The 20,834-nt window shown below is 36.8% G+C and overlaps 1 protein-coding gene across 15 annotated transcripts in view; it reads right to left on the bottom strand.

The window, feature by feature from the left end:
- Positions 1-20,834, bottom strand: part of SLC26A7 (solute carrier family 26 member 7) — a 170,131-nt gene that overhangs the window by 122,627 nt on the left and 26,670 nt on the right. For 6 of the 15 annotated variants that reach the window (XR_008536928.1, XM_054657401.2, XM_016959665.4 and 3 more), the window contains exons 3-4: positions 13,297-13,415; positions 12,948-13,029 (exon numbers count right to left, since the gene is read on the bottom strand). The exons of 6 other annotated variants lie outside the window; for them this stretch is intronic. Coding sequence is in view for 8 of the 9 variants with exons in the window: in XM_054657401.2 (XP_054513376.1) it covers positions 12,948-13,029; positions 13,297-13,415 (201 nt within the window). In the remaining variant the exon portion in view is untranslated. The remainder of the gene's footprint in view (positions 1-12,947; positions 13,030-13,296; positions 13,416-20,834) is intronic. 3 more of the 15 variants (XM_063816412.1, XM_063816411.1, XM_063816413.1) reach the window with 1 other exon arrangement.

Genomic DNA, 20,834 nt, shown 5'->3' with positions numbered 1-20,834 from the left:
AAAAAATTTTAAAGAAAAAAATCAGTGAAAGATGCATGCCTGTAGTCCCAGCTACTCAGGAGACGGAAGTGGGAGGATCATTTGAGACTGGGAGGTCAAGGCTGCAGTGAACTGTGAACATGCCTCTGCACTCCAGCCTGGGCAACAAAGCAAGACACTGTCTCAAAAAAATAAAATAAATAATCTTTTACCCAGTTATTGTGAAAGTGCTGGCTACATGCCCAGAGACCCAAAATTCTATATTCTATGTTGTTATATATTACAATTATATATTCTATATACATTCTACATATAGAGAGCGAGTCTAAAATGTTTATTAAGCTATATGGTATCTTTTCCAATGCCGTTTTGGATTTGTTTGTTTTCTTTTTCTGTTTCTGTTTTTTAACCAGATAGATGAGGGTGAGGGAGATAAGAGAAGTGGAAGAGAGACAGAATATATGCGCATTTATGCATAGAGTACCTGCAGATGTTGAATGGTATCTATCCAATGACTGATATCAGTGATATATGGAAGTGAATTTCAAAGTACCCATCCTTGGCAAATTTGAGGTAAGAGACTGCCCTTAAAAAAGATGTCTAGAATTTGTCTAACCGAATTGTTTTTGAAAGATTTCTTGCAAAGCTAATGTTCTCCACCTCCTTATCTTCTTACCTTCAGGTAGCAAAGCTAAAATCTAGAAGTATAAAAAATTCTAGAAGTGTCTAGAATTAAGGACTTTGTATGCTTAATTCACCTATCTATGTGCCAGGCACTGGAGATATATCAATTAACAACTCTGCTATGATTTGAATGTTTGCTTCTTCCAAATTCATGTTGAAATTTAATTGTCAGTATAAGAGTATTAAGAGGTGAGACCTTTAAGAATTAAGTTACGAGGGCTCCACTCTTGTGAATGGACTAATGCCATTATTGAGGGAGTGAGGTCACCCTCTCTTGCACACACTCTTGCATTCCTTGGTGCTCTCTATCTCTCTTTCTTCCTCTCTCTCTTTCTCATTCTCTTGCTCTCTGTTTCTCTCTCTCTCTCTGTCTACCACTATGTTATAAGACAGAAAGAAGGCCCTTGCCAGATGACAGCTGTTCAGACTTGGACTTCCCAGCCTCCAGATCTATGAGCCAATAAATTTCTGTCCATTACAATTTATCCAGCCTCAGCATTTTATTATAGCAGCACAAAATAGACTAAGACAAATCCAAATAAAAATCTTTGTCTTTGTGGAGTTGATGTTTATAAATGTCATATCCTAGTTTATGTTCTAGTGGGGAATAGATGATAATAATAAGGTTACAATAATAGCATTTATTGAACATTTCCTTTGTACTAGATTCTGCCCTGAGCACCTTATATTCTCTCATTTGTTTTTCAAAGTAACTCTGTGTACTAGGTATTATTGTCCCTATTTTACATACTGGAACACTAAATCTTAGAGCAGCTGAAGAACTTGTTCAAGTGATACATCCAAAGTTAAAAACTGAGGTCTTCCTGACAGTTCTTAATTATTTATAAAGCTCTTATGGTGTCTCCAAATCCATATTAAATTCCATGAGAGATACAAAGGGACATAAGATATGAATTACAAGGTCCTCAACTAACACAAAGTTTCATCCAACATTCAACAATTATATGTGCAATTTATAGGATAATTAATGTAACCAAAATTCAGAGAAAGTAGAAAAATTATGAGAAACATAATCACAAAAAAGTGTTATCGGAAGATAAGACTTGAAGTGGGGGTTGAAGGATGAACAAACTTTCACAAATGATGGCCTTTCCAAGTTGCCTACCTTCCTGAAAAGTCACGAAGTTATTTGGTTGTATCTGATTTTGTCACTAAGCATATTTTCCAGTGTTATATTCTTATTGAATTTCACTCTTTGAGTTTCTAATCATTAATTTTTTCTGTCCTGAGAACTGTATGTCTCATATATACATTTTAAGTTTGCTACATTTGGCCCTGTCAATACCTTTGTTTAAACTATTTCAGCACTTGCCTCCCAGAGCACCCTCATATTCACAGACCATATCTTCTCACCTCGCTCTTCTAGCTCTTACCACTCTTAAATGTCAGCATTCCCAAGGTTACTTCCATCCTAATTTCTCTTTCTATTCTACAAACTATCCATTAATTATCTGATCCAATCCCATACCATGACCACAATATATACATCTTTATGATATCCTTCCTAAGGTCTAGACCCAAATGGATAACAAGAGGTCCTGTAGGCACTTACATAACAAATACAAAATGGAAATTGTTTATTTTGGTCCCTCTCACCACCAACCCCTCCATAACAACAAAACAATATGCATTAAAAACAAAACAAAAACAAACACTGGTTGTTTTGTTTATTTATGCTCTATCTCAGAAAATGGCATCACCACCCATCCAGTCACCCAATTAAGAAACCTGGAAGTCATCAAAATAGACTATTTTTTTCACCCTTATATTACATAAAACACTGATCTAAACTTATCTATTCCACTTAATATGGATGGAATTTGTCCCTCTTTTCTATTCCTACTGCCACTATTTCTGCCTTTGTCTGTTCAGATAACATGCTTTATTTTCCAGAGATAATTTCTCCTAACTAGTCTCTCCTAACTAGCCTCTTGCCTCTTCCAAGCATGTAATGTAAGCTGCTGCCACAGAAATTATTGTAAAACACATGTCCCTCCATAGCCCTCCTTAAGATCCACCAATGGCTCTCCATCGCCTTCTAAAATCAACCCAAACTCTTTTTCTGTGTCATACAAGCCTTTTATGACCTAGACTATGTTAAATTCTCCAGTTTCAATTCTCACCAAATTATATTATTAGAAAGTATTTAAACAAACTTTCATTCTTCTTGTCACTGCATACGTTTTTCCTTTGTCTATAGTGCCCTTCGTCAGTGGTATCTAGTAAACTTTTATGTAGCCTTCAAGATCAGGTAAAAACATAATTTTCTCTTGAAACTTTTGCTGACTAACGACTTCATCCCCATTCCAGGAAGAGTTGATTGTGCTTTTAATGATGTTAGTTCATGCTATATGTTCTGCATTTGCAGTATCTACCAAAATGATTTTAATTGGTTGCTTTTGTGTCCAGGGGTCCATTTAGATTGCAAACATCTATTATTAAGGAATATTATACTAAGAATTACTTCAATTTATCAGTAAACTATTGTATATCAAGCAAAGTACCAGGGTCTCTTCCATGAAGCCCAGGTGAACACAGAAAGGATTCTGAAAATTATATATTCACCTAGAGTAACAGATAATATGAGGAGAGAAGCAAAGGATCAAAGACAAAAGGAAGGTCCTGACTATCAGGTAGATGAAAGGGTAAGCAAGGCCAAGCAGTCATCATCAATAGGACTGTGAATGAGACATAGAATCAAACTAAGAAGTTCATTACAGAGGCCAGTAACAACCCAACAGTGTTAAAGGCTAGTTTTTTAGGAAGGACTAAGCACAAAAGCTTCTTGTAGATCCTGACACTCTTTCCCCATGAACACCCATAACTAGGTAAAGGTAAACAGTAATTATCCCCTGGCATGTTTCAGTGTTTTTGTGAAGGACTAACTTTCTATAAGATTTCTCGGCCGGGCGCTGTGGCTCACGCCTGTAATCCCAACACTTTGAGAGGCCGAGGCAGGCGGATCACAAGGTCAGGAGATCGAGACCATCCTGGCTAATACGGTGAAACCCCGGCTCTACTAAAAATACAAAAAATTAGCTGGGCATGGTGGCAGGCGCCTGTAGTCCCAGCTACTTGGGAGGCTGAAGAAGGAGAATAGGGTGAACCCGGGAGGCAGAACTTCCAGTGAGCCGAGATCACGCCACTGCATTCCAGCCTGGGCGACAGAGCGAGACTCCGCCTCAAAAAAAAAAAAAAAAAAAAAAAAAGATTTCTCTAGACCACCCCTGAGCCTGGAAGCAGCAGAGGACAAGAATTTTCCTCCCCACATACTTTGGTTCTTTATCTCTAACTTTGCATTCAGATGAAGAAAGTATATAAGAAAATGGTGGTCTCCAAGTTGTCTGAGCTTAGTAAGAAGCAGCTAAAATAATATTTATTCATTTAACAAGCATTAGTAGAATTATCTACTATTTTCCAGCACTGCTCTAGCCACTTAGGATAAATCTTTTTTAAAAAATAGGCTACAATCCCTGCTTTCATGGTGTATACAAGAGAATATGCAGCATACAAAAATAAACAATTGACATAAAATATATAAATTATTTAGTGCTATAAAAAAGAAAAATCAGAGCAGAATAAAAGACATCAGGAAAGTTTGGAGAGCATGGAAGGGAGGAAATGTGAAATGGAATGGTTGGGGTAGGCTCCAGTGAGAAAAATAATATTTGGGCATTGTCTTAAAGATGAGAAGTACACATGCAAGAACAGGTAAAGCTACTAGTATAAAGCAAGATAAATTATAATACCTTAGTTATAGCGGACCGGGGAAACAGTCATTATGACTACAGCAGAATTGAGTGGTTCAGATCTTGACAGAGAAGAGCCATTATCAGATTTTCTTCTTGATGGTACTTGCAGACAGTGGTGCTGGTTAGCAGAAACCTTACCAAGATCCTTGGTACTTTAGAAACCTCTTGGATAACTAGTAATACAGTCCTATTTTAACCTACTACCAAGTTAAGATGATGCTGGCAAATTCAGGAGGATCTTGAGGGTAAAAGTCCTAAAAACTAGCGAAAAGAACAATTTATTTGACCAAGGAAAAGAACTCAATTCATAGAAATTTGAATTTCTCAGAATGTTCCTAGTAACTTCCTCTGTAAGAGATATCCCTTAGAGAGACACCTGAAGTACTCAGCTTACCTATTTCACTTGGTCAATGGCTGCCAGAGATTGGTGGGTGGCAAGAGTATGTGTTCATTGAGAGCTTTAAAAAATAACCACCTGAGGCCTGAAACCCTGGCTGGATTTATCACAAATCTCTGGTGCTCAAGTGGAGCTGTCCCCTGTCCTGGAAACAACTAAAACCTTGGCAATTAAGTGCTGGTGCTCCTTTAAGTCTTTCCCAGGCCTGGAAAGCACTGCAGCTCTGTGTTTTGGTTCTAGTGCAGTGTTTAAGTTCCAATGATCACAGTAAATTTTCCCCAGACCAGGAAACAATGGCAAGCAGTGATTTAGTTTGGGTGCAGCATTTAAGTTCTGGTGCTCACTACAAGTTCTCCCCAGAATGGAAAGGAATAGCAGGCCTGCGATTAAGTTCCAATATTAAGTAGTAAAGGTCTAGTACCACCAAAGAGTACCTCCAAAAGCTGGAAGAAGTGGTTATCTTCTCAAATGTGCAGGAATCAATGTAAGATACAAGGATTGTGAAAACTCACAGAAATATAAGACCACAAAAAGAAACCAACAGAGCTCCAATAACGGACCAAGAAGAATTGACAATCTATGAAATGGCTGACAAAGAATTCAGAATAATACTTTTTTAAAATTTTAGAAAAATCACAAAAAAGTATAAAAAATTAAATTTATAAAACAATCCAGGAAGAAAATGAGAAATTTGGCAAATAAATACAAACAATTAAAAAAAAGAGAAATCCTTGAAATAAAAAATACAATAACTAAGCTGAAAATCTCAGTACAAAGCTTCCACAGTAGATTTGATGAAACAGAGGAAAGACTAAGCGAGCTCAAACATAGAACATATGAAATTACCCAATCAAAAGAGAAAAAGGAAAATGGGACACCATTAAGTGAACTAATCTCCACTTACTAGGAACACTTAAAAAAGAGAGAAAAAGGACTGGAAGGCATATTTAAGAAATTAATGGCTGAAAATTTCTCAATTCAGGAGAAAGATGGCAGCATCCCGGAACGGGAACCTTGGAAGTAACCAATAAAATTCAATCCAAAGAGAAAATTCCCAAGGCGAATTATGGTCAAATTAGCAAAAACCAAATACAAATAAAGAATACTCAAAGTAGCAAAAGAAATATATCACATTGAACAGAGTCTCAATATGCCTTTCAAAAAATTTATTAGCAGAAATCCTACAAGGCAGGAGACAGTAGAATGGTATATTCAAAGTGCTAAGGCAAAACAACAACAACAAAAAAAACTGTTATCCAAGAATACTATGTCCAAGAATACCACACCAATATATGTACTAAGCGAAGTTAACCTTCAAATGTGAAGGAGAGATCAAGACTACCACACAAACAAGATCTGAGGAAATTCATCAGTACCAAACCTGCCTTACATAAAATGCTAAAGAAAGTTCTTTAAGCTAAAAGAAAAGTATGCTGACATGTAACAAAAAAACTTCAAAAAGTATAAAACTCACTGGTAAAAGTGAGCATACAAAAAATTTTAGAATACTCTAATACTGTAATTGTGGTGTATAAACCACTTATATCTTTAGTATGAAAACTAAAAAAACTATTAAAGACAATAATGACTACAACAATGGGTTAAGAAATGGGCAACATAAAATACATAAGTTGAAACATCAAAAAGTCAAAATGGGAGGAATTGGTATAAAAGTACAAAGTTTGTTTTTGTTAGTTTTTTTTGTTTTGTGATCAAGATTAAGTTGGTATCAGTTTAAAATAGCCTGTTATAACTATAAAAATTTTTGTAAGCCTCATAATAACCACAAAAAAATCTATAATGGATACACTAAAAATAAATAGCACAGAAGCAGAACAGACTTTCTCTTTACTAGAGAAAGTCACTTAACCACAAATGAAGACAGTAAGAGAGGAAAAAGGGAAAAAAGAAACTACAAAACAACCAGAAACAAGAAACAAAATGACAGTAGTAAATCCTTACCTATCAATAATAACATTAAATGCAAATGGATTAAATTATTCAATGAAAAGACACACAGACAGTGTGTCACTATCAGTGACACTTTGAATATGGCTGAATGAATTAAAATAAAATAAGGTCCAACAATATCCTGCCTACAAAAAACCCACTTCATCTCTAAAGGGACACATAGACTGAAAGTGAAGAGATAGAAAAAGATTCTATGCAAATGGAAACCAAAACCAAGCAGGAGTAGCTATACTTATTTTAAATAAAACAGGCATTATGTCAAGAATGGTTTAAAAAAGACAAATAAGGACATTATACAATGATAAATGGGTCAATATACCAAGAGGCTATAACCTTTTCAAATATATATACACCCAATACTGGAGCACCCAAATATATAAATCAAATATTAATAAATCTAAAGGGAGAGATCAGTTGCAATACAGTAATAGTAGGGGACTTTAACACCTCACTTTTAGCAATGGACAGATCTTCTCAACAGAAAATGGAACATTCTCCAGGAAAGACCATATATTAGTTCAGAAAACAAGTCTTCATAAAATTATAAAAATGAAATCATATCAAGTATCTTTTCTGACCTAAATGAAATAAAAATAGAAGTCAGTGTCAGAAGGAATATTGGAAACTGTAGAAATACATGGAAATTAAACAACATTCTCCTGAATAATAATGCATCAATGAAGAAATTTAAAAGGTAATTAAAAATTCCTTAACACAAATGAAAATGGAAGCACAACATACCAAAACCTGTAGGATACAGCAAAAGCAGTTCTAAGAGAGAAGTTTATAGCAATAAATCCCTACATTCAAGAAGTAAAAAGATCTCTAGTAAACAACCTAATGTTATACCTCAACAAACTAGAAAAACAGCTAACCCACTAATTAGTAAAAGGAAATAACAAAGATCAGAACAGAAATATTTTTTTAAAATAGATTTTTTAAAATATGAAAGATCAAGAAAAAAAGCGTTGGGTATTTCTTAAAGACAGACAAAATTAACAAACCTTTAGCTAGACTAACCAAGCAGAAAGGAGAAACAACTCAAATAAAATCAGATATTAAAAAGGAGATATTACAATTGATACCACAGAAATACAAAAGGTCATAAAAGACTGTTGTGAACAACTATTGACCAATGAATTGGGAAATCTGGAAGAAATGAATAAATGTTTGAACACATAGGACCTACCAAGATTGAATCATGAAGAAATAGAAAACCTGAACAGACCAATAATTAGTAATGGAATTAAGGCAATAATAAAAACTCTTCTCATCAAAGAAAAGCCAAGAATCTGATGGCTTCACTGCTGAATTCTATCGAACATTTAAAGAAAAACTAATGTCAGTTCTTCTCAAAGTCTTCCAAAACAGTTGAAGAGGAGAGAATACTGCCAAACTCATTCTATGAGGCTAGCATTACCCTGATACCAAAATAAGATAAAGACACAACAACAACAACAAAAAGAGGTGGGGGGAATGTCAATATGCCTAATGGAGTTAAGTACGAAAAATCCTCAACAAAATATTAGTAAACTGAATTCAACAACACACACAAAAAAGAAAAATCATTCACGATGATCAGTTAGGATTCATCCCAGGGACGCAAGGAAGGTTGAGGATACACCAACCAGTAGACATAATACATCACATTAAGAGAATCAAGAAAAATATCCATATGATCATTTCAATAGATGCAGAAAAAGTATTTGATAAAATTCAATGTCGCTTCATGACAAAAACTCTCAACAATTTAGATATGGAAGGAATATACCTCAACACAATAAAGGCCATATATCACAGGCCCACAACTAACATCATACTGAATGCGCAAAAGTTGAAAACTTTTCCTCAAAAATCTGGAACAAGACAAGGATGCCCATTTTCACTTTTATTCAACACAGTACTGATAGTCCTAGCTAGAGCAATGAGGCAAGAGAAACAAATAAAGGGCATTCAAATTGGAAAGGAGGGAGTCAAATTGCCCCTATTTGCACATGACATGATCATATATCTAGAAAATCCTAAAGTCTCCACCAGAAAATTGTTAGAACTAATAAATGAATTCAGGGAAGTTTCAGGATACAAAATCAATATACATCAATCAAAAAAACCAAAAGCATTTTATATGCTACAAATGAATTACACAAAAAAGAATTCAAGAAGGCAATCTCATTTACAATGGCTACAAAAATAAAATAAAATACCTAGGAATAAATATAACCAAGGATGGGAAAGATCTCTACAACAAAAACTATAGAACATAGATTAAATAAATTGAAGAAGACCCAAATAAAAGGCATCCCATGTTCATAAATTGCAATAATTAATATCATTAAAATGTCCATACTATCCAAAGAAATCTACAGATTAAATGCAATCCCTATCAAAATATCAATGACATTCTTCACATAAATAGAAAAAAAAACCTAAAATGTGTATGGAATCATAAAAGACCTTGAATAGCCAAAGCAGTCTTGAGCAAAAAGAACAAAGCTGGAGGCATCACACTACCTAACTTCAAACTATACTACAGAGCCATACTAACCAAAACAACATGATATACAAAAATCAACTCAAAATGAATTAACGACTTAAATGTAATACCCAAAACTACGTAACCACTAAAAAAAAATCATAAATAAAATGCTTCAGGACATTGGTCTGAGCAAGGACTTTTTGGATAGGATCTCAAAAGCACAGGCAACAAAAGCAAAAATAGATTAATGGGATTCTATCAAACTAAAAAGCTTCTGCATAGCAAAGGAAACAACCAACAGAGTGAAGAGACAACCTACAGAATGGGAGAATTTGCAAAGTATGCATCTAACTAGAAGTTAATATTCGGAATATAGAAGGAACTCAAACAACTCAATAGCAAAAACCAAAAAAACTAGAAAGGCGCACGCACACACACACACCCCACAAAGAAAATCCAAATAATCCAATCAATAAATAGGCAAAAAGCCTAAATAAACATTTTTTCAAAGACATACAAATGGCCAGCAGATATATGACAAAATGCTCAACATCAGTGATTTTCAGGGAAATGTAAATCAAAACCACAATGATGCACCTCACCTGAATTAGGATGTCTATCATCAAAATGACAAAAAATAAATCAATAACAAATGATAGTGGGGATGCAGAAAGAGGGAAATTCTTATATACTGTTGGTGGGAAAGTAAATTAGCATAGCCATTATGGAAAATTGTATGGAGCTTCCTCAGAAAATTAAAAATAGAACTACCATATGATCCACCAATTCCACTACTGGGTATATATCCAAAGGAATTGAAAGCAGTATGTTGAAGAGAGATCTGCATTCCCATGTTTATTGTAGCACTATCCACAATAGCCAAGAGATGAAATCAATCTAAGTATTTATCAACAGACAAATGAATAAAGAAACTGCAGTATAAACCATGGAATTCTATTCAGCTATAAAACTAGAATAAAATCCTGTCATTTGTACAAACATGGATGAACCTGGAGGACACTACGTTAAGTAAAATAAGCCAGACACAGAAAGACAAATACTGCATAATCTCACTTACATGCAGAATCTAAAAAGGTTTATCTCATAGAAGTAGAGAGTAAAATAGTGGTTAGTAGAGGCTGTGAAGGGGATGGGGGAGAGAGAGTGGGGAGAAATTACCCAATGGGCACAAAGTTACAGTTAGATAGGAGAATAAATTTTGGTGTTTAATTACATAGTAGCATGCAGCTAATAAAATGTATTGTATATTTCAAGATAGCTAGAAAAGAAGATTCTGAAAGTTATTACCACAAAGAAATGATGAAGATATGAAGTGATAGACATGATAACTACCTTGATTTGATCATTATTCAATGTTTATATATATTAAAACATCACACTGTACTGCATAAACATGTACAATTATGTGTCAATTATAAACAAAAAAATTTTTTGGCAAGTAACCTCCTGAACATCTGTACTTAATGAGGTTTGGGAAACCATGAAAGTAAACACTCTTAAAGAAGCAATTTGGAAGTGTCTGAATCCAAGAGTGGGCTAGTCTGGGAGATTAAGTGACCTGTAATACACAGCTATCGACAATAGAAACAACATCATGGGGAGGACTGGGGAGAGACTGGAGGCAAATCTAGTGTGGTGACCTTCCAGGAGGCTCAGGTATAAGGAGTGGATTGAGTAGCATTTTGGTTTTCCAGGTTTATTCTTTTTCCCTAGCTTCTATTCTGCAGGTTCCCATGAAGTTCCTATTTTGTTTTGAAGTGTCAGGCTGGCAGGGCCATCGTCTATCCAGGGATACATCTGTGCTGACACCAGAGCCTCCCTCCTTGTATGTAGCATTTAGGAGTGCTTCAGTTAAATGATTCTGATTTTTCTCCCAGTGATTCTGGGGGACAATGTTAGAATTAGTTTGCTTGAGCTTGTTGGAGACGTGTTTCAATTCCAAGGAAAGCTGTAGATGCATGAGTCTCAGCAGGCAGGAACTTTTCCTGTGATAGGTGGATTCCCATATGTTATTTTACTTGGTCTTGCAGCGCAAAGCCCAATGCATCTGGCACTAACTAGCTGTCCTCTGGACCAGCCTTCGAGGTAGTAACATTTAGGAAAGCGGAGCAACATGGATTTGGATCTCAATTTCATCTCTTTTTGGCTGAGACCTTATACAAGTTATTTAACCTCTCTGAACTTCAGTCTTCTACTGTTAAAAAAAATGGAATGATAATCCTTATCAATATGATTCTTTTATTCAACTAATATTTATTGAACAACTCCTTTGTGCTCATCACTTAACTAGTTACAAGAAATTAAGTGATAAATGAAGTAGACACGATATTATCCCTGCACTTACAGATCTCAGAGTTTAACATGAAAAACCCAGAGTAAATAAATATTTACATGTGAAGTTTTTAGAAAGAAAGAAGTATTGGAAGTTACAGGATCACATAAGAGACTTAACCCATTTCAGAAGGATTAGGGTAGTGTTGTTTAAGTTTTACACGAGGAACCTTGCAAAGGTGATAGGAAGGAAAGAAGGGAACTAAGAGAATATTCCAGGCAAAGCCCAGAAGAAAGGGAGCTTATGGCCCAACACAGGGCAGGCACAAAGAAAGGGTTAAATAAATGTCAGCATTTGTATAGGTTTGGATATAATTATCATTCTCTTAAGATGGCATCTTCAAGATTTAAATGCCATAGTAAAGGGAGAAATTTGCACTTATAGTTGCTTTCAGTCAAGAAGGATAAACTGAAATTCCCTATTCAGTTTTTTAAATTAAATGATACAATGTTGCAAGTGCTTGTATCTATGATTAATATAAAGAACCAAGGCTATAAAGTCAAGGCAGCATGGTCATAAATAGCAGCAAAAATGATGAGTACAAAAAAACCATTATAACAGATTTCCAATATCTGCCTTCCAATATCATCCATATCTGCCTGATGGTTGTCCCTTTATAGTTCAGTTTTTACTTCAGAGACTTGCAGAACTGAAATAACTTTTAGCTGAGATGCATATATTATGAATCTAATTAGGACCAGAGAATTACCTTTCAGAGCCAATTTCCTTTCTGTAAAATTGTAGTCCTAAAATTACTACCAATCACTTTGTTGCAATTGAAAAAACTTGAGATAGAATTGGTTTTAATACAGATAATGTTTGTAAGTTAAAGAGATTCACAGCACACAAGGTAAGATTTATGCATAGTGGTACATGGTTACATTATTACCAATTATTTAGAATTATCCTAAATAATGGTTTGTTTACTTATTAAATGCTGAAATATTGATTTTATATTAATAATTGTTAAAATATTTATGAAATGAAGCACTTTATTCAACAACCTTCAAGATTTATGAGTGCATTATCAAAATATTAAACATTTTATAGTCCATAAATTTTTAATAGAGGTAATTCTTAAAGTCAATATCAATAAAACTCCCTCTTCAAAACTAAAGAGCATAAAAAGCTGAGATTGTGGTAATCACTTGACCCTCCATATTCAGGAGAAAAATAAAAGTCAAATAACTCCTATTCTTGTGGGCCTACAATAGTCCACAAGAGGCCAAGAGGCCAACCTGATATTCTAATGCAAGGACGGGGGACACCAACACATGACCTTCCATGATGCTGGCTGATGCCTTCTTCCCTTACTTCTCTTGTCAGCCAGGTGCATCTTCTCACTGTCTTCCATGGGCTCAGGTTTACCCACCAAAATCTGAAGACTGCTCAGACGCTAGGTAGAAAATTAGAAAACACAGATCTATCATTGCTGTTGGCTTCCTAGATTGTAATTCAGACTCCTTTCTACCCAGAACTTTGGCCCCAGGTTCTAATCCTGACTAGTTTCTCCATTTTGCCTAAGCGTCAGATACTTGATTCCCCAGTTTTACTTTTTGTGTCAACCAGTCCTACAGGTTGACATTCAAGTGCTAAACTTTACCCTCACCAGGCTGAGTTTATATGTCTTAGCTAAACTCCTCAAACCGGACCTAAATCCTACCTTTGTCAATGTCTTGATTCTATCCAGCCATCTCCAAGCGCAGTGCCACAACCTCAGCTCAAGCTGTAGAGCAGAAATTCTCAGACCTCTTCTGTCTACCACCTCCTCCAAGAGGAATGCTGCTAAGTGGAAGGGTCAAAGTTGAACACTCTGAAGAGGATACATTTCCTGGTAGGAGGAGTTCACGTCCAATGGTATGTTTTACTCTCTTCTACTATTTCCTAATCCATGCTACTGGCTAATAAAAGGACCAGGGCCTGCCTCAAGGTAAGCTCTAAGTTTCTCTTTCTTTTCCCCACAAGTCCATCCAAACCTTAGCTTTAAAAGAAAGAAAGAAACTCCTCTTGGATATCAGGTCAAAACTGCTTTGTTCCACTCCAGTTTTGCTGGAGCTATGCTTTGCACACTAACTCAGCTGATTAAGTGGGACAATGGTTGCCCTTCCCTAGATGTTACCTGTGTGTACAGTTCCCTTGAGATCCTTTCCAGGGAAGGAGTGATTAGCAGAACCTGATTTCTTAAAATTCTACATCATATAATATAGATCAGTAGCAAATCAAACCTTGATAGCTTTTTAAGACTGCCAGTTTGTTGATCCAATTTTTACCACCAAATCATCATTTCATGTTATGTTATATAGATGGGATTGTACTAATCTTCATGTTCCTAAATAAAAACACAGAATTCTTTGGCGACTCCCTGGGTTATACAATCTACTCAAGGCAAAAAGTGGCTGAAACCAATACTCCACAAACTTTCATTAAGAAAATGTTCCCACCCTTAAATACCCACACCAGAATGATATATTCAAGGTTAAAATAACAAGATCATATTCTCATATACTTTTGTACGCATTTCTGAAGACGGAAAAAATAATAAGCCCCTTGTGGGCTGGATTGTTGTCTTATACTCCTCTATCGCTTTCCAAGAACATAGCAAAAGGCTGTATTCTTTCAAATATTTTTTGAATAGAAATGAATAAAGAATCCTAGCAAGATGGATTAGTATTCTTAAAAACAAAATAATTAGGTGGTGGTAAGCACTTCCAAGAATTACACATAAAAAATCTAACCCAAATTGTGTGGGCAACGATGAAAGTTATTTCCCTGTGGTAACTGGTTTGTGGTGGTCTTAGAATAGTTATTAGCAAACCACAGTATAACCAGCTGTCTAGTTTACAATATCAGCAGGATTAGGGTTAAGCGTTATTACAAGTGAGTCTCCTGGGGTAAATTTACATATATTCAACAACCATAATTGTGTGAAAACAAATTTCTATAAACACACATTCTTTTGGTCCACAGACAACCATTATTACTCCAAGGTCAGTATTTCTAATCATTAGAGAGGTTGAGGCCAATCACATCATACCTTCCTCCTGTGACTTGCTACACAGGTGAGGTCTCACAAGCATGAACACGAAGAATCACTATGATCAAGAAACCCCAAGTCCAACAGACCTAAGAGCTTAAATAATAGAAACAGAAAGACAAAGTTCCCATGAAGAGAGGAGCCACCAGAAGGAGCATGGGCCTAGGAAAACCCCATCCATCTATCTCAATTATGATTGTTCACTGTCAACAAATATTTTAGTACTTACACTGTGCCAAATACTGGGGATAGGAGCTGAAAGTGTTTCCTGGAACTCAGGACTTTCAGTGCTAAAGCCAAGGTGATTGGTCTTCCTAGGCTGTAAATAATCTCTGCCCTCAAGGAACGTATGGCTTAGGCAATTGATATGGTTTAGCTCTGTGTCCCCACCTAAATCTCATCTCAAATTGTAATCTCCATAATCGCCATGTGTCAAGGGAGGGATATGGTAGGAGGTGATTAGATCACGGTGGTGGTTTGTCCCATGATGTTCTCGTGATAGTGAGTGAGTTCTCACAAGATCTGATGGTTTTATAAATAGCAGTTTCCCTTGCTCTCTTCTCTCTCCTGCTGCCTTGTGAAGAAGGTGCTTGTTTTACCTTCTGCCATGACTATAAGTTTTCTGAGGCCTCCCCAGCCATATGGAACTGTGAGTCAATTAAACCTCTTTCCTTTATAAATTACCCAGTCTCAGGTATTTCTTTACAGCAGTGTTAAAATGGACTAATACAGTGCTCAATCAAATATGAATCAAAATAAATGCTATAAAGTTAGTTAAGGATATAAGTACCATGGAAAAACAAAATAGAGGTATCAACAGTGCTTTCTGAAAGCCTATAGTTCTCAACCCTGGCTGCTCATTTTTATTTTTTTTTCATTAGTTGAGAAAGCCAAGGCACAGAACATAAAATTATTTGCCCTAAATTATCCAGAGATTCTGATTTAATTAATCTAGGGTGGAGATTGGACATGAGTATTCTTTTCAGTGCCACAAGAGACTCTAATATGTAGCCATGGTTGAGAATTACTGAACTAAACCCATTCCTGAAATATGGTAGGTTATAATCAGGTGAAAGGGACAAGGCAGGGGAATATTATTCATTTTAGAGGAAATACCATGTGCAAATGTCCTGAGGCAAAGAAGCATGATCCTTTAGAATACTAAGTGCAGTCCAATATAGGCAGAGCATATGATGCTGAAGGGAACATAAAAAAGGTGTGGCTGGAAAGGTGAGATTCAGATATTGAAGGGCCTTGAAAAGCATTCTCAGAAGTCTAATCCTGTGCAATGAGAGGAAAGTTGGCAATTTATAGCCATAACTGCCTTCTAGGTGTTGTTTACTTTTATATTAAATACCTTGTTATTCTAAATGCTTTGATGACCTTGGCCAGTCATGTTGTCCTTGAGCTGAGTTTGAGAACATCTGTTCTAGAGCTGAGCAGAAGAAAACAGCAGGTGTTAAGTAGTGATGATGTACAAAAGAACAGGAGTGTGGAAGGGTATGGCAAATTAGAAAGTCCATGTCCATATAAAGGGTGCAGGCAAAAGTCAACTTCAGCCTATGGTTGCCATTTGGGAATATGGAACCTGTGTGGTTAGATGACTATATTTGAATGAAAGGAGGGAAAGCCTTCCATTTTAAAATTAAGTCTTCTGGTATTTAAACATTGATTCCCAATGCTGTAGAGGCCAATCAATGCACGCCTGTGGTTTCAGTCCCAGGGGTAGTATTTGGAGTTTCAGGAAGGAGATAGAAATAGAAAGGGATGAGAACAAAGACAGTAAGGAAAGTGAGAGAGGCCAAGGAGATCATGTGAAGCAAGGGAACAACACAGAGCGAACGAGCAGGTAAAAAGGTATTTGCAGTGTTGCTGAAGGAATTTTAAGAACAAGGTTTCCACTACCTAACTCAAAATTTAGTTTTGTTGGAGTTTAAGATAGAGAATAGAGGGACAAAACTGTATGTGAGAGACATCCTAACTAGCAGGGTAAATTTTGGTGGCTCTTAAGGTAGAAGCACGGGCTCAGGAGTCAGAAAGATCTGCATTTAAACACTCCTTCTGCCTTATGCTAACTGGATTACCTTAGCAAATTAATCTACTTTCCTTCATCTGTTAAATACAGATAACAGTATCAAACTCTTAGGGTCATTATGAAGAATAATTGATATAATAGACAATGAATCCTTAGCACAGTTTATGGCACACTTTAAACATTTAGCAATTGTTGGTTGTATCTACTACTGTCAGGGAAGTGGCCATGAGGACAATGGGCATCAGGTGTATTAGACAGACATTAAGAGGGAAGAATTTACAGAACTTGGTTAATTGAATATAGCTGTTGAGGGGACAGGGGAAGAAGGATCACTCCCAGGTTTCTGGCATGAAAAACTGTGTAGATGGGGGGGTGACTTGCATTATAAAAAAGAATGGAGGATAAGGACTACTTTTGGTAGGAAAAATGATGTGTTCAGTTATAAAATTTGTCCTGGGAGACATTGAGATTGTGCCCTATAGGCAGCTGGCGATTTATCTCTAGAGCTAGGAAGGAAGAGTTAAGATGGAAATATATTCCTACAATTAACCAATAGAGCAGTGGCAAGTAAAGCCATGAAAATGGATTAGCTTAATACCCGGGTGATGTAGCGTGGCTCTGTGACCCCCCAAAATCTCACCTTAATTGTAATCCCCATAATCCCCATGTGGAGTGGGGACGAAGTGGAGGTAATTGAATCATGGGGGCAGTTTCCCCCATGCTGTTCTCATGATAATGAGTGAGTCTCATGAGATCTTATGGTTTTATAAGTGTCTGGCATTTCCCCTGCTTGCACTCATTCTCTCTCCTGCCACCCTGTGAAGAGGCACCTTCCGCCATGATTGTAAGTTTCCTGAGGCCTCCCAGCCATGTGGAACTGTTGAGTCAATCAAACCTCTTTTCTAAATAAATTACCCAGTCTCAGGTATTTCTTCATAGCAGCGTGAGAATGGACTAATACACTGGGTGATATAATATGCACAACAAACCCCCATGACACATGTTTATCTATGGAACAAAACTTCACATGTACCTCCAAACCTAAAATAAAAAATTAAATGGATTAGCTCATGAAAAACAAACTGTATAGAAGGAAAAGACAGTCAAGCACAAAGAATGAAGGGGAAAAAATGTGGGTTTTTTATTTTTTTATTTTGAGAAATGGTGTTAAATGAGAAGAAACTATGCTGTCTGAGGCTCATGGCTATGAATAGGAGTCAAGTCTTGCCTTTGTGCAGATATCTCCAATGTTAAAATGGTTAGGAGAGCCCAAAGCAGTCCTTCCTCTTGGACTCAGAATGGGAGAAGTTAAATGTCCACAGTAGTGCTCTGAGCTGGGGGTGGTAAGTGTTAGAGATGGCATCTGTCCTGATAGAGGAAACAGAGCTGAGACAAGAGGGATCAAACCAAGCGGACAGCAGTAAGCCTCGTTATTTTCCCTTTTCGTTGCTCTCTAGCCTTTAGTAAAATTTCATTCAAACATTTCATCTGTGTATCACCTCTGCTACATGGTAAAATCTATTATTCATTGATGCTCAGGCCAGTATTAAAGCATGTCTCCCCTCCATCTCTCCTAAGCTACTCTATGTAGCAGGGGGCAGTGAGAGAACCTCAGGGGAAAGAGCAATAGCTCATTGTATTGCTTCTCACCAGCAAAGCTCTCTTCTGGTGGGAAATCCAGGGTTTTATTTTATCAAGGCAGGTGACATGTCATCATGGGAAGGGGCAGCCTGAGGGGTAGATGTGAAGGGAGGCTCAGAGTCAGCCCCGGTCCCACCCTGGCTATGTCTGTCATGCTAGAAGCAAGCTGGGCAACAGATACCAGTGAAGAATGAGGAATGGAGCAGGGCAGTTTTATGTTTTAATCCATCTTAGCAGTCCTAGAAGTGGGCCAACTCACCTAATGTTCAGAGCTCATATTTTTATGAGATGCTCTTCAGTAGAATAATATCAATCTTTCTGGGTTTCATAATATTTGAAATAATTTATGTAACACATTTATACTATAATAGCACTCAAATATGTCATTAAGATGACTAGAAGAAACCCAACTTAAATCTACATAAACAAAGCAAAAAAGTGTTTGCACATGCAAATGGAGAGTCAGGGCTATAGTAGTTGTCATCAGGACTCGGTTTCTCTCTGCTATGCATTTTGCTGGATTGGCTTCATTGTCAGGCTGTGGAGGTCCTGGGAAACTGTAGAGGCACATTATCTCTACTGTCATCAGTTTCAGCATGAAGGAAGTTTTGGCTTCCTAAAAGGTCTCATACATGTACTGAGACCCAGACTGACCACTCAGGTCATTTAGATTGCCATTACCATTTTAATAATAAATAGCTGGCCCCTTGTATAGTAAACTCATATCCTTATGCCTAGAGGTCAGACCTTATTCTTGAATCAGTCACTGGCCAGGTGTATGGAACTGTGCTAATTATCACATCTTGGCCGACAAACCTTCACCTGGTCCAATAAGTATGGCTAGATCCTGCTCTCACCTGTTTCACATTAGAAACCGCAACATTTTTTTAAAAGAATAGAAGGAAGACAATGCCTCAATGCCGGGGCACAATTTCCAGAAAATCTGGTTTAGTTGCTAGATATGGAACCCTTGTATTAGCATTCTTTTAATCCCCAAGGTGGTTCCAATAGGCCTCCAGTTTGAGAATCCTGGTCTAGAGGCATTCAGTCCCCTGATCAGCCTGGACACCATCTGCTGTGCCAGCAATAGAACCTCACCTAAATCATTTGTACTATATATGGAACAGGGGTTATTCACCCAAACTAATCTGAGATACAGTTACTGAAAAGAGCAGGGATGGTTCATAGCAGGTAAAAACAGAAGATAGACCACGTATCTCATCCTGACACTCACTGCCAATGTATTTTGTTGCAAACCTTGCCATGTTTTCAACACTCTAAAATTAAAGGTCATGGTTCTTCAATATGGACAGCTCTAAATGTTATAGGGAGCATTATGCTAAGTGCATAAATAAATACAGGGTCCTTTAATATCTAAACCATCATTGTTTTGCATTAAAGAAAAATAAAACGGGAGTCAAAAGTACCGAATGAAGCTTGGAGCTATAGTGAGGGATTGGGTCATGGGATGAGGGGAAATAGAGAAGGAAAAGACAGGAATGTGTCACAGCTCTTCTATATTTTCATGGGGTAAGGAAAATATACTTTAGACTCATTTAGGAATATTTGGATGCCATTGCTCCTGGAGAAAAGTTACTAGCAGGAAGATACAGTGATTAAGGGAGCTAAGTTAGAGATATGTGGCTAATGCTAGGATTCTGTATCGCCAAAGCTGAGACCATGCAGGGAAACATTCCCAGACAAGTCTTTAATCTGTGCAATGCAGTATGCCTCAGGAATTTCCACTTATTGTTCTGCATGTCACTAAGCTGCCCTCAGGAGTGCAATGAAGCTCAGCTTCCACACACAAGTTTTGGTGCCAGTAATGCCACACATTCTGCATAATTATAAGGAACATCCATGTTTTGTTTGCAGCCCAAAACCTTGTGGTTTGAACATCAGGCAACCCTATGGCAGCTAAAAGTTGCATGGTTTGGGAAAAAAAAAGTCTAGGTGAGCCCTTGGAATGCAAGGCCAAACATTCTCATATTCCACCCCAGTGGATTAGGTTCTTATATGGCAAGTCATGCATTTCAGGTCTCCACTCTGTCTCAATGCTTGAGTTTTCATGTTGGAAACAGAGAATCTCTTTCCCCCAGATGGTCATTCAGGCTGTAATGTGCACGAAATGCTTTAGAAACCAGAGTCTTATACTGCTTAGCTTGCCATCCATGTTGGTGACATGTTTTGAGTCAATGACATTCTCTACAAATGTTTGCTTATCTATAAAACATATTTGACAGTGAAGGTCTTCAAGATATCAGTTAAAGAACATCATGGCAGATACCAAATATAAAGGCTCTTACATGATGTTACTAATGAGAACTGCCAAATGTTAAAAATATTTTTAAAAAATACAAGTGGTTTCTAGTAAATATTTGAACATAGTAAAAGAAGGACCTGAAGTTTCTTTTATCTTTCTTTCTTTGAAATTAATACATCTACATGTTATTTTATACATCTCTATATTATACCTATTTACTCTGAAGAG

The sequence above is a fragment of the Pan troglodytes genome, chromosome 7 (assembly GCF_028858775.2).
Source record: "Pan troglodytes isolate AG18354 chromosome 7, NHGRI_mPanTro3-v2.0_pri, whole genome shotgun sequence".
NCBI lineage: Eukaryota > Metazoa > Chordata > Mammalia > Primates > Hominidae > Pan > Pan troglodytes.
This window is presented reverse-complemented; position numbering and strand designations above follow the sequence as displayed.